This window comes from Mus musculus, chromosome 1, assembly GCF_000001635.26.
Source record: "Mus musculus strain C57BL/6J chromosome 1, GRCm38.p6 C57BL/6J".
Classification (NCBI taxonomy): domain Eukaryota; kingdom Metazoa; phylum Chordata; class Mammalia; order Rodentia; family Muridae; genus Mus; species Mus musculus.
Genome location: NC_000067.6, coordinates 158,566,513 through 158,581,610, shown reverse-complemented (window position 1 = coordinate 158,581,610; position 15,098 = coordinate 158,566,513). Strand labels below are relative to the sequence as shown.

Below are 15,098 nucleotides of genomic sequence, written 5' to 3'. Positions count from 1 at the left end.
ACCTGGGAGATGGCAAATGTGTCCTACCCCTAAAAGTCTTACTGCTTAACAACATCACCTGTTTTTTTTTTTTTTTAATCTAAGTTTATAGATCTGAAAGCAAAAAAACCAGAAGTCAACTTTTTAAAGAAACAGGGTTCCTTGATGTAATATTTCCACCTGACATTGTTGTTGTTTTGTTTTTGGTTTTGTTTTATTTTGTTTTGTTTCTTAGACAGGAGCCCTGGCTAGCCTAGAACTCATTATGTAGAGCAGATCTGCCACAGTCTCAAAGATGCTTGCCTCTAAAGAGGAAGCTGGAGAGGTCAGCATGGGTTCTGGCAACTGTTGTTGTTGTTAGCCTTAACCTTTAACAGCTGAGCCATCTCTCTAACCCCCCATCACATTTTGGTTATGTTTTTCCTTAGCGTTTCTATCACAACTTATCTACCTTTGGGTGGCTTTCTCCTAAAATTTTCTATTAGCTTGGAGCCAATGCCATTTGTTGAAGCAATTGATTAGCTTTCAAATAGCTCTTACCAACTGTCTTGTAAGACTTTACTATTCAATCTATGGAATTTCCTCTAGAAAGGTCTAGAACACCTTGTTGTTGCAGGATATTTGATCACACTGTGACCCCCTAGCTTGTGTTATTTACTGGAAAAACCTGTCTTGTGGTGTGATTCAACCTTAGCACACACCTTTAATCCCAGAGCTTTCTGTTTACTATAAACAGGATTAAGTAAAGTTGACTTTAGGTAAAGAGGCAGAGCAAGCAACCAGTTGACAGGGGATGAACTTAAGAAAAAAAAAAAGAGCATGAGAGGAAATCAGGCGGAATGATAGAGACACACACAGGAAGTAGAAAGGAAGAACATTCAGTGTGGGGAGTGGGGTGGGGTTGAGAAGACTTGGAGGAGAATTTCCTTTCGGGATGTCCACTAAGGAGGAAGGTCAGCTGATTGCTTCTCTGAGCTAGTGGACTTTCACCAAAGCATCTGGCTCCCAAGTCTTTATTAATAGAATCAAACAATTGAGATTTCGTTTCAAAAGAAAACAAAAAAATACCACCACCTAGTAGTGCTCTGTGAAGACTCCCTGATGGACTGATTTTAACTCCCCATTCCTATCAAGAGAAAAAAAATCTTAATTTAGACTAGATGGTGGTCACAGCTGGCTACTACACGGATTTGCTTCTGCATGATTATATCACGTGTTATTTCCCCGCCCCCACCCCCAGGGACCCTCTATAATGGAAAAAAGAACATACCACACAACCAGTAGAGTCCAACTTGCGATCTGAAATGCAGCGAAAATTCTTACTGCAGCCTCCGTTATCTTTGCTGCAATCACGCACTGGCCCAAAGGAGTCTAATAGGACCTCCAGGCTGTCAAAGGATGATGATGTCATCAGCTCCTCTCTGTATGAAGAAGCAATGGAGGTATCAAGGGATTCCAAAAGCCACAAGTGTTCCTATATTCCATGTTCTGATCTGGTCTCCTTTTTCTGGTCTCACTCTCTTTTATAAAAAAAAATTGAAGATTAGCTATACTCAAAGTGTTGAACTAACAAATCATGGGCATTGGCCATATCTGGGAACTGAGCCAAATGCTATAATGCCTGGTCAAAGAAGGAGATCTGAACATAGGCAAGGAAATTAACATTTTATTGCCTGTCAGTCCTTGAGGTTTGTGGGAAGTGCTTACAAACTCTAATTTTATGTCCTCTTCCAGTGAATGAGCCTTGGGTTATGCAATATTGACCCAGATCAAGAGCAGACTCTGGCTGTGTATATAGAGAAATTGAAGGCAGCTTGCCAAGTTCAGCTTGCTCTACCTCTACCTCCCCTAGTTTTGGTACCTTCAGGTGGTTTCTCATTTCACCTCCCAAGCCACCCTGAAGCGAGACTCACCTGACCTCTACAGCATCTTCCATCACAGTCATATCCGTCTTACACTTTGCTGATGGATTGATGGCTAGTTCGGCTGGTGGAATCACAAAGCTCTTACTGAGGGGTAACCACATGCCTTCCCCGAGGGTATAGGTGAATCTGCATGGACACACACACACCAGGTGGTTACAGCTGGGCATAACTGCCCACTAGTGTTCTGTCACTAGCTGCCTCCTCTTCAGCCTTCATGAATCTATAAGTATGCACATACCAGGTGATGCTACAGGGACCCACACACAGGTAGTTATGGTATTACATAGCAATTACACCAGAGGATGTAGAACTCTGTCACTACATCCTCCTTTCTCATCTTCCTCATCCCTTGAAGTGCTCTTCCGTTGGGTGAGACCTTGTCCCCAGCAGGGACAGCATGGCCGAGTCAGAGAATGGCAGAGAGACCTCATCCTTCTCACAGCACCAAAGAGCAGAAGATTTGATCATAGGACCCATTTGTCCATTAGAAATGGCTTTTATCAAGTCATCAAAAGGGAGTCTCAGAATATTTTCAGCTTTGAATTTGGGAATCCCTTGTGTTAAGTCATACAAAATTTGGAAGCAGTTTAATTGAGATGAGATGCTGGCTACCCCTATCCTCATCCTGGATCTGTATAACTTGCAGTGGCAGCCAGAGTTTCTCCCTGAAAAGGAAGAAGTTTCCCTTTTCCAGCTTATGTGTGACAGGACGGAAGTAACTGAAGTCAGGGGCCTCCAGGGGTGAGAATAGAGAGATGAGCAAACGAACAAAACAGGCCCAGATTTATCTTCTGCACGCCTACCCACACCCTGAGCTAACAAATGATAACCCATGGGATACTGGGAAGACTTTTTAAAAAATGTATTCTTATAACAAGTGCTAAAAGGAATAAAAGAATCAATCAGCATTTCAAGGGAGAGCTTAAGGAGACCAGGAGAGATTATTTGTTTGTTTATTCATTCATCTCATCTCAAAGACATTAAAATGCTCTGTATTCACAGTAAAAAATAATAGTCTCGGGGATAAAAGCCAATGTGGGTGGAATATCACAAGGCGGTGGCAGCCTAGCATCTCCTCCCAATTTGATGTGGCGGGAGGAACGATGGAAGGATATGTGCAATTAAGCAGAACCTCTGCACCAGCTCTGTCAGCATGCTGGTCACAGCCACATCCCAAGCCCTGCTCAGCTCTCCCCTAGCCCACACGGTCTTCTCTGCTCTCTGCATTGCCTGAAATGTTGGGAAATCAGACTAGTGCCTTTGTGTTTGTTTGTTTGTTTGTTTTAAATGAAGTGTGTAGCCCCAGCCAGAGTGCTGGCCACAGAGCCAATGCACAGCTATGTGTTTTCTTCCCATGACCTGAATGACAGTTCTTGCCATCGGAGCTGCTGAAAGAGAAGATCCGTTCCAGCTTCAGCACAGAGGATTATGGGAGAGAGGCAGGTGGCCTGATTTGGAGCTATTTCTTCCATTTCGATATTGTTGTTTCTTAGTCCTCCATGCCTCTGAATCCTCTCCACTTCTGAGGAAACTCTGAGATGCTCTAAATCTGTAGGAGGCTCTCAGATCTTCCTGCCTCTTCCTATGAGGCAGCAGTCAAGCCTAGGACTTGGCAGGTGGTACAAAAGACTATTGCTCTATTCACTAGGAAATCAATCAGTAATATTTATTGAAGGCACAGCAGCACACTTACACACACACACACACACACACACACACACACACACACACACACACACACATCATTTGGCAATATGGCAACACCAGGCTGATCTGAGATGCCCTGAGTCTGGGAGTTAAGGATAAATGTGGGTTGAAATAAATAAAATAAATGACCTTCAGGCATTTATATGATTTCATCAAGGACATTCTTGAGGTGGACATGTATACCAGGCAGCTTGGACAAGGACAATACTAACACATACCATTTCAGAAGAACAACCACAAGTTTGAATGGCATCAGGAGTAATGTGGTTCATTGGACATTGGCTTTGTCTTCTATTTTGATTTGAAAATAATTTTACTTGAATAATGTAACAAGGTTTAAGAAATAGTTGGCAGTTGTGTTACATTTGTGATGGTTAATTATTTTTATGGAAGAATGGGGTTCCTGTCTAACCATCTCACAGTGTTCCAAGTGGGGGGGGGCATCTATAACTTGCCCCAACTTAAACTATTTAACACATTTCCGTGTGTGAAAAGTTGAAGAATCTGAATGTGCCACTGTCATCACATCTTTAGCTTTTTCTGGCCCCAACCCTGCTTTGTGTTTTTGTTCCCTCCATACCATATGATGGCAGCTCCTGAAATCTTTACTCTTTTAATCACATTACTTTTGATTCTATTACTATTTCTTTCTAGATTCTATTTTCTCTTTTCTTTACCTGAGCTGAGTCAATTAGACAATCCTTCGCCATCATAAAGCCTTCCAGAAAGTGTCCTAGAAGGCTGATCTTTAATACTTAGGCAGAGAAAAGGGACTCTTCTCTCTCTACGTTACAGAATCTCTGCTGCAGTTCATGCATGGAATTGTGCCTGGCAGTTTTTCCAGGTTCACCATCACTGAGCAGAAAGTGTGTCCTTGGGTAGCAGAGGAAGATGAACACAACTCCTAGACTAAGGGAGTCATTCCACAAATAGTCATTAAATAATCAATAGGATATTTTGTTTCCTTCATTTTCAATAGTGTCTGGATGACATACCCTCAAATGTTCAAATTTAAAGAATGCCTTGGCGAAGCTAATCCTTCCTGGTAAACAGGATGTGAGCTAACCTTTGAGTTTTGATGGATCTAGTGACCAAGACATTATTTTTCCATGAGAAGAAGAACTGCAAAACAATGGTCTGTGCTAGGGTCAAGGTGAAACCCAGTAGGCAAAGGCAAGTTTGATATGGAATGAAACTAACATGTATTGAAAAATCTCAAAAACAAAAGAGAAAGGAAGAAAGAAAGAAAGAAAGAAAGAAAGAAAGAAAGAAAGAAAGAAAGAAAGAAAGAAAGAGAGAGAGGGGGAGAGAAAGAAAGAAAGAAAGAAAGAGAGAAAAAGAGAGAGAAAAAGAAAGAAAGAAAGAAAGAAAGAAAGAAAGAAAGAAAGAAAGAAAGAAAGAGAGAGAGAGAGAAAGAAAGAAAGGAGAAAAGTCACTTTTCAGAGCTCCTGATTTATTCTCAAGACAGCCCTCCCAAGTAAGTACTTTGGCCCCATTTTACCAATACAGCATCTAATGCTATGAAGCTATCAGTGACCTTCTGAAGGTCAACCCTTTGTAGGAAAGAAAGATGGAGTTTTTCAGGTATGGATCCCAGCAGCTTGTCAGCCCATGCTGACTTGTGCATATGAATTTCTAAAAGTTTCTTTCATCTGCAGAATGTACTGAACAACTCCAAAAACCAAATATAGACTAAGCTGTTGGAAAAAAAAAAAAAAAGCTGTGTCCTGAAATCTCATCTGTCCCTCATTCATGCAAATTTGTCAGGAATGACTTTTAAAACACCAGCCAGTGGAAGCTAGGCAAGCATCTGGATTGCTCTCCCACGTTGGTTCTCTAGAGACAGCTGGGAGTGACCACTGCTGGTGAGGACTCAGCCTTATGCTTCACAGTCCTCTTGAAACCCAGATAGAAATTTCTGTCCAGAGGCAAACCCTCATTTTCCAGTGTCAGATAGAATAAGCCTGCTGTCTCTCTAGCTTTGGTGCAAAATACAATGTGGGGAAACATAATAGCTCTTGATTTGGCATCTCCACCCTTCCCTAGGTTAGGTTTTTCTGGGTCAAGAAGAAGGTATTCTCAGGGACACCATACACATTTGAAGAGAAGGTCTCTCTCTCTCTCTCTCTCTCTCTCTCTCTCTCTCTCTCTCTCTCTCTCACACACACACACACACACACACAGAGAGAGAGAGAGAGAGAGAGAGAGAGAGAGAGAGTCCAGTGGACTGGGTGACTCTTCACACTGAGTCACTATAAGAATGTCTTTGATGTGAAAACTCAGCTGGCTGAATCAGGACCCTTTTGGGATTGGTGGTTTTCAAAGTGGGGTTCACCATCCATATCTTTTCCTAGTCTGATTTCAAGAGCTTGGGAGATATCTAAATTGAGTACCTATATATAGCTACCAAAGGCCTACTATATTTTCAAAACTATATCCAATCTTTAAAGCTCTGTATGCAACATCTTTCCTCCAAAAAACAACCACCTCATTCAGAAGCAAGTAGCTAAGTTAAAAATAAATATGAGATAAATTTATTGACAATTAATTACTGTGGTCATTCATTGTGAATCAGTAGAGTAAAGTTTTATAGCAATGTTTCTCAACATGGCTGTAGATGAAGTTTACCATGATATGTTCCTGAGCATAACTCCCAGAACTTTTGAATAAACTGGTTTGTAGAGCCTGGGAATTATCACATAGGGTCAGAGATAAAAGGTCACCTCTTGGATGAGTCTGGAAACTTAAAGGCAGGAAGCCTCTTTATCAAGCCTATCAAGATCATGCCTACAGCATCTGAAATCATGCATTGAAATGATGGATGCTCAAGAGATTACAGATATGGAGATATGATCAGGACCATGGAAATGTTCAATGTTTATATTATGAGGAAAAGATTCAATCTTACTGAGTGACTAGAGTATGAGAAAATATTGAATATAGTGGATTGGGTACCGTAGAAGGTAGATTTGACCACAAATAGAAAATTTCATAGGAAAATAACAACTTATTTAACAGGTGAATATCAACACTCAATGGCAGAAAGATTTGAATGCCAGAATTTTAGTTCTATTTCACAGGTGAGAGAAATATGCAGTGGCTTGAAATTGATGAGAATAAAATTATGAATTAGTACAACAGCAAATAAATAACCTATTTTCCCCACTGACCAGATCAAACTTTTCCTGGAATTGCCACTGGTCAATGGTTGACTTAGACGCGAGAATGGTTTTAATTTAAAAGTGATTCAAAGCAAGTGAAGCAAACCTATTGTATTCATTTGAGAATAGGGTCATTGTCATGTTAGGGACCAAAATTGTTAATAACATATTGATCATCCCACTGGCTCCTGAGGTGGTGAAGTCATGGATTAAAGCACACACCTGCTCCCTCTGTAGTTCATGGCTGTTGTATCCACTCGGCAGCCAGTACAAGCTTAAAAAATATGATGCTTGTGGAGTTGGAACATTTTCATATGCAAGTTCTGATCTAATAGAGATCAGAACTTTAACCAGAACCTTTGGTCACTAGTGTTAACTTTAAATTTGTAGAAAACGGAGAACTTATCTATGCTAATCAATAAAATTTCTCCTGATTTCCCCTTACCTCATTTGTGTTACCTACAATGGTCCTGGAAGTTGAGCAATAAGAAAATGAAGGGCAAGTCATCCAAACAAAAAAATCATTGTCAGAAAATTTAAGACCAAGGAATATTGTTGATTTCTCATAGAGCACCCACATTCAAAAGCAGACTGTAGCCAGTGTCATGAACTTGACCTAACCTGCTCTGGTCTGGAGACTGGAGGGTAAGGAAAGGCCATGTATGGAAGTGGTTATGTAAATGTGAACTGTGATTGTGTCCGTCCTAACTCATGAAGGCAAATGGCACAAGCTGCATGTATGTGGTAATGGGCTCAACGATGCAGATACAGGGGCAAAATCAACACACGAGTCCATGTGACTGACAGCAAAGGGGTCAGAAAAGGTAGCGTTAAAGGATCCTCAGGCAGCTGTGTTACTGCGGTAACAAAGAAACAAGTTTTCCACCTGGCCTCCGTGGCTCTCCATCCCTGTAGCAATGGCATGCAGGGACTGAGGTCATTCTTGGGGACAATCTCCCCCGTGAAGGTCTGTTCAATTCCTCCAAATGTGGGCTTGCTCATAGAAGAAGACAAACGTCTGTGCTGCTAGGCCAAACAACGCAATCTCTGACTCTAAGTAGGTACGTGGTAAATGTGTGTTAAGTGAAGGACAAACTGACTACCAGAATGAACAATAAGATCTAAATTGGAAATAAGCTTATGTTCCAGAAAAGGCCTGGTGTGAATTAAATTTTATGAAAATTCAATAGTTCATGGCTGGTACCCAAATTCCCCCTTCGCTTGTGAGTCTTTCTAATATGTGCTATTTATTACCAGATATGCAGGTAGAAATTGGGAGGGACTAGAATCATCAAATTTGATCAGGAGGGTAATAGATAAAAGAAAATAATAATGAGGTAGAGTTTAGAATAGAGGGAGGCAGGGGCGGGAGAGATTAATTTTGAACAACTTAAGACTCTATGAAGAAGGTGCAAATTAGATGTAAAGTGGAGAGGCAGGAACTGACATTAATTGCCTGTTCTGTGCCAGATTTTGTGCTGGGACTTTCCCTGTATTATCTCACATATCCTTCACAATAATCCAGCCAGGCATGTAATATAGCCCATTTAACAAATGGGGAAACTGGAGGATCTGAGAGTTTAAGCCCTTTACTGAGGATCCCTGAGCTGGCAAGGAATGGAACCGGACTCAAACAGAATCCGTCTGATTTCGCAGTACCCGGTGCTGCTGCTGGGGTACGATTTGAGTCAAGTACATCTGTTTTAAGTAGGCAGAGCATGTCTGAGTGTTTCCTGTGTTCACCACTCTGAAGGTTCAGTGCGAGGTGGAGTTCCTGGACAAACACCAGCACATCGCTGGCCATGAACTTACCTGAATATCTTATCAGAGGGTTGCTCTCCCAAAACCAGGTCAAAGCCTCGCTGAAATATCGTGTAAGGCCAAGGCCTAAAAGGAGAAACATCATTCAATTAAAGTCCACTCAGCAAACACTGTCTTCAAGTCAGCTATCATGGTAGACCCTAAAGACCCCAAAATGAAGAGCACAAGAGCACATATTCCCAGACCTCAAGAAGCTCACTAAGGAGAGCATATGTACAACCATGAAGCCAGGAAAGGAGCCAAAAACAAGGTTAGTATAAAAACTACTGAACTACCAAGAAAGCAGAAATTAATAGACAGGGCATTGCTACTATATAGAGCAAAATGGGACTCAGCCATATCTTACACTCTTTCTGTTGTACATTCACAGAAATCTATGCTTGCCCTACTTAAAGAAGTTGGGGAAGGGCATAATATCTCTAACAAGTCCAATTCTTTGAAACTAGGCATTTCTGGATTCAAAATCTGCTCTACTATAGAGCCAGCCATTTGAGTAAGGGAGGTAGTTCCCTTGTTCATTCTATTTCCTTTTTTTTGTTTGTTTGTTTGTTTGTTTGTTTTTTAAATGGGTTAACAACAGCAACTTTGCAGACCCTCATGAAGATTAAGCAAAAATTTTAGGTCAAGGGCCATAGCATAGGCCAGAGTCTTCTGTGTTTCTTGTCCCTACTTTAAAGGACGTGAGGTTTCTTAGTGTTTGAGATATTCCAGATGTATCCAAACATTTTAATGCCACTCATATAAACAGAAGCAATTAGTTCTTTTCGAGTTATTATGGTAGCAACATCTGGGCATTGGCAAGCATTCCAGAAAGTGGAAAAATAACTCTTTAAACAATGTGTATCCTTTTACTGGCTCAGACATGGGAGCCCCAAATGAGTCATTCATTCAAACAAGTTTTAGTAAGCCTAGAACTTGGGCTATTGTGTACACTGGTTGGACTTAGTCTTTCAATTATGGAACATAATTATGGAACAGTCTCATAAAGAGTCCAATTACTGAGAATTTATTTTGGTTGTTCTTTGTTTCCTGGGGCCTACAAAAAGTCAGAGAATATGTTATTATCATTATTTGGGGCTAAGTCTAGTATTAAGCATTAACTCTATGGTTGCCAGTGGAAGGCTCATCACCTAGGAGATAGAATTGAGAGAAATGTAAAGAAGTGTTCTTGAATAACACACTTATAGTTGAACAGCAGAACTGACATTTAAAAGGTAGGATGACTGGGATACTGCAGTGCCCAAGACTGATTTGCATAGCATAAAATGCCCCACCCCCCCGTTCTATAAGCTCTTAAATGTCATATGGTCACTTGCTTAAATGTTTAAAACACTATTTATAAATCTGAGTGCAATAGCTAACTCCAATTACATATAAACACAAAGCAGCTTATGCAGCTTTAATACAAGATCCATCTCGGGTGTGTAGTTATTGTGTCGATTGGGAACTTGTACATTGTATAGTCACTGATTCATAAATACAACATATACTGATTTAAATTTATTTTATTTTGTTATTTTTGAGACTGGGGCTAATGCAGCCCAGGATGGCCTCAAACTCACTTTATAGTTGAAGGTAGCTTCAACATCTTGATTCTCTTGCTGCTGCCTATGAAATGTTAGGAGTACTATAATGTTCCATTACACCAGATACAAAATAGCACATCCCCATTAATCTCCATTGCTCTTACTATATTCACATATTTATCATGCTTCACATTCGGTAAATTGTACTATGTTCAAATGTCTGCAGTGTACTTTTTTGTACTGTAATAGGGTATTTTTATGTTAAAAACAGTTATTATACCACAATAAATTACCTTCCTATTATTTCTCACTTAATTACTACTAAAATATTCTATTTACTTGTAGAGATTTTGTATGCACAGCTTGTATTATTTACAAAATTAAAGGAAAATTAAAGAAACTTTTAAATGGTTGTTATAAGATGTGTTGTTGGGCTAAATCATGCTAAGAATCACCAACTTAACCTAACCAGTTAAACTATTACAGCCACAGGAAAGCCCATGGTTTGCAGCAAGAGGAAGTGGGGGCCATTAGAACTATATAAGGGAAGATATAGGACAAATGTACTCATTTTTATGCTTACTATTTATGAATACTTTCTTCCTAGGATTCAATTTAGAACTCTCCGAGGCTTCAAAAGTACCCAGAACTGCAAAATAAATAGCCCCCAAATCAAAGAAACAGTTTCCCCTAAACAGATGCTAGCCATGTTTGCTGTCTTCATCAGACATGGGTATAGAACGGTGTTTCAATCTGCTCCTGTTTGGCTGGACAGTAAGTGATGTCTCCTTAGCACTACAAAATATGAACCAATTCAATAACAGACGGCCCAGGCAATTCCAAATACTAGAACAATTAAAAATAAAGAAAAGAGACTTGCTGTTCCATTTCCCCTTCTTGAGGATACTATCATATTCACTTACTATTGTTTAGTCATTTTAAATAACACACATTTTCCCTCCAAGTCTTTTCTAGATTCAAAACTAGTACAGTGTGGAATCGGAGTAAATTCTTCAGTAATTCCCTATAATTTGTACACACACACTCACACATACACATATACACCCATGTATTTAAGACTCAGTCAATCAACTTGGAAATACTTAAGCAGATATATACATGTTGCTCAGCGAAAGTAGAAAGAAGTCCCAGCTTTTTCTCAATCAAAAGCAAAAGCAACTCATTTAGGGAGGGCTCAGATCGACAATATAGACTCCTCCACCTCCACCCCCACCCCTGCATGCTCACATTTAGACATAGGAGGGAAGAGAGCTTGGTACATAGGTTCTGGAGTGAGTCTGCTTGATTTAAATTCCAGGACACCAACAATACCTATAGTGACCTTGGACAAGTTCCTTAACCATTCCACATCCCTATGTCCTCATCTGCGAAATGAGGGTAAAGGCAGTGGCTGTGTCTACCTGGTAAGGTAGTTCTATTTCCCCATTTCTAGAGCTGTGGTTCTCAACATGTAGGTTGTGACCACTCCCCTTCCTTGGGGGTCCCATATCAGATGCTCTGTATATGAGATATTTACATTATGATGCATAGCAATAGCAAAATTACAGTTATAAAGTGGCAACAAAATAATGTTATGGTTGGAGATCACCTCAACATGAGGAACTGTATTAAAGGCTGCAGCATTAGGAAGACTGGGAACCACTGCTGTAGAGGAAGGTATGTCTTGCCCCAAGATACAATGCAATGCCAGCACAGGCTATATATGTAAGTCAGATTGTAGATACATTTGAGTAGGGGAAAGCCAAAGGCCCCACTCAGGGATTCTAACTGTTAAGTATTGACACTAATCACCAAGAGACATGGAAGAGAACATCATAGAATTGTTGAAGAATTCAGGAAGTTGCAGATCACACCAGCAAAGGAACAAAAAGAAACATTTATTTTGCTCCCTATTAATCAGAGATGATCTGCCAAAGATGGGGATTCTAAGTCGATATATTTACTAAGTATTTCTGGAGGCCTATTGTGTGTTGCCTGTGGTACTAGGCAACAGGGCTTGGAATAAGAAGATTCTTGCTCTCCAGGGGATTAACAGTCTTTCTGAAGAAACTCATGTCCACTTAAATAAATAGAAGAGAATGTTAACATGAGGGGTGGAGTTATAGGAAGCAGGCTCCACCTATACTGGCTGTAGATCCACCATCCAGAGAAGAGAAGACTGTGTGCTTGGCAAAGCCTGAAATGGAAGTGGGGAGCTTGGCTTACAGCACTGGAGAGGCCAAACCTTGATTCAGGAAGATCAGGAAGTAATGAGGAAGTAAATATAAAAGTAGTAAAAATAATTTGAAGCTGAAGATCTGGGACCAACCACAAAAGGAAAGGTTTCTGTTATTAGAACTCCTTGCTTTAAGGCAAGAAAGAAAAATGCCCTGGCCCCCAAACAAGGAAGCCAATCCTGGCTCAGAGCAGTGCTACCTCTTGAAGTTAGACGCCAGTTCTTCAGGATGTTAGAAATGTCCCGTACTTTCTTTGCCTTCTCCACATTGGTAAAGTACTTGGTCGATGTCTGTAGTAACCACAGCTCAAGTCTCCATAGGCCCAGACCTCAGACAGAAATGTCCTCTCCCTCATTGGCAAAACTATAAATGTGGAATAATTGCTTGACATATCCCAGGTCTCTCGATTAGAATATGGGCTAGGACAGAGGCATCTAAGCAGGTTACAATTCACTTCATTTCTTCAAGGATAATACTGGGAGATGGTAGGCATTATTAACCCAACAAGAAAATGTCACTACAGCTTCTACTATTCTGGTGCTTCCAGCAAGGCTGCCCATCAGTGCTGAGTGGAGTGGACTCTGCCAAGGTTAGCTGTGTGGAGAGGGCACTGAACCATCCTGGAACCTACTGGCAGTGTCAGGCCACATGTGATACAGGAACCTGCCATAGAAGGATCTCTCAGTCTCTTGTTTCCTCTTAGATCTGTGGCCTCTACTATTCTCTGTGCTGCATGCAATACTCCTTCATTGTCCTAGCTCAAGGAAATGGGCAGAATCTGAAGTCAGAAAATAGCTGCTTTTGTTTTTAAACTTAGTACAAATTTTCTTTCTGATAAGTCAAGGCCCAGAACATTGCTCTCCCATACGGACAGCCTCAGATGGACTTTGGGTAGGTTTACCCGGGTCAACTGAGCAATTACCTTAGAGCCATTGCTTCAGACAGAAGCAGAAGAACATGCACTACTGCAGCGCCTACTGTAATGATGGCACAGCAGGTAGAAGGGTAGACATGCCACTCCCCAAGCCGAAAACGCTAGAAATCAGAATTGCTTTCTGATTTGCTCCTACTGCTTTCCTTCTTCTGTTTATGTATTAGGCAGTGTCCACAGCCTATTTAATCTTCTCCAGGCATCTCAAGTTTCTGTTCACAGCTCTCCCTCTTTCCCAAGTCCTAAGGATTTTACCCCAAGTCCTAAGGATGTGCCGAGCAACAAGTGGGTCAGCTCTGGCCATGACCGGATGTTTGGTCTTATTTCTGATTGCTTTGACATTTACTTCACTGTGTAACTTGGATCTAATTGAGTAAAAAGAAATCCTGTGTGATCAGCCTGCTTTGTGTTGGGCTGAGAATTCCCTCCCACCAGACTCTTTCTCTGCAGAAAGGGACTACTTGTGTCCCACCTGAGGCTCCTTTATGTGTTCAAGTGCTAACTCTGATTTCCTACTAAATAGGTCACTAGAAACAGAGAACAAAGCCTTTGGCCAGAATGTCAGATGATGGACTTTATGCTGGAGGGCATCACAAGGGAATGGTGGATAAATGTGTGCCTTTATCCAAAGTAGAAAGGATAATAATGGTTAACTGTGCCCAAAGTTTCTATGTGACACATCATACCCTCAGGGTCTTTGCAGATACTTTTCTACCTAGGATCCTGCCTGCCACAATTTATATTACTCTTAATGTATACCATTAGTTAGTAATATTGTTTGAACTAGCAAATAGTATATATCTCGCTGTTGTCATTGTATGTCGTAGATAGCATTAGCATAGTATTAACTGTGGAGCATAGTGTATACTTTTTAAGTTCGCTTAAAAGCAACTTTCTGAAACCCAAGTCATCCCTGGCTCTTTTCCTCACAGAACACAGACAAATAATAAATATTTCAAGTAATCAGCTAGCATGCCCTCCTTAGTATCTATAAAGGTGATGATAATTGTTATGTTCGTGGTATCACTGCATCACACAGCGCATGCGGAGTCAACCTCACTAAATCACACATGATTGACGGTTGGACAGGCCTGGCTTTAATCTTGGGTGAGACAGTCATTAAACTGCCTGACCTCAGTAAGTCACTGAATTTTCACAATCTAGTATAACCATCTATGAAATGTGTAGATGACAACCAATGGGCAATTTCAGAGCCCATCTGGGGCTAGTAGTCACAAGTCAGCAAAGTAGACAAATGTAATGGTTGTTGACGTTATTGGTTATTAGAATATTTTGGTAGATTTTTGGACAAAACATTACTTAGTGTATAAGCATAGACTCCAGTTATTTGGGACAAATTGATATTTGATTCCCAAGGAAACCATCCTTAGCACAGCTTATAGCATACAGAATGAACTTAATGCTATTTTCTATCTATTATGGGTTTACATTCCTATTTGGTGAATATAGAATGCATTTTTAATGTCATATATAAAAATAAATTATAATTATGATGGTATATTTTATAAACTTATTATCTTGTAACATATAAACCTCAGGGGATGTACAATTAAATGCTCTTGAGATGGTATCTATTGTTCAATGTCTATTCATAGATAAGGAATTAATCAGTAGTATTTGTGTGTAAATAGCATAGTTATAAGTAACTAGCAAAATAGTTAGGAGTGGGTCCAGGAGCTAGACCAAGCAGTTTAGAGCCAGGCCTCACCACTTGTGAACTATGTGACTTTAGAAAATTCATACTTCCTCTATGTTCCTTCTACTCACTCTTGGACCTTGCTACAATCATT

General features: G+C 40.4%; 1 protein-coding gene across 4 annotated transcripts in view; it reads right to left on the bottom strand.

The window, feature by feature from the left end:
• The window catches only part of Astn1 (astrotactin 1), a 329,685-nt gene that overhangs the window by 110,176 nt on the left and 204,411 nt on the right, over positions 1–15,098 (bottom strand). For all 4 annotated transcript variants that reach the window (XM_011238739.3, XM_011238740.2, NM_001205204.1 and 1 more), the window contains exons 9-11: positions 8,585–8,659; positions 1,893–2,030; positions 1,250–1,400 (exon numbers count right to left, since the gene is read on the bottom strand). In XM_011238739.3, coding sequence (XP_011237041.1) covers positions 1,250–1,400; positions 1,893–2,030; positions 8,585–8,659 — 364 coding nt within the window. The remainder of the gene's footprint in view (positions 1–1,249; positions 1,401–1,892; positions 2,031–8,584; positions 8,660–15,098) is intronic.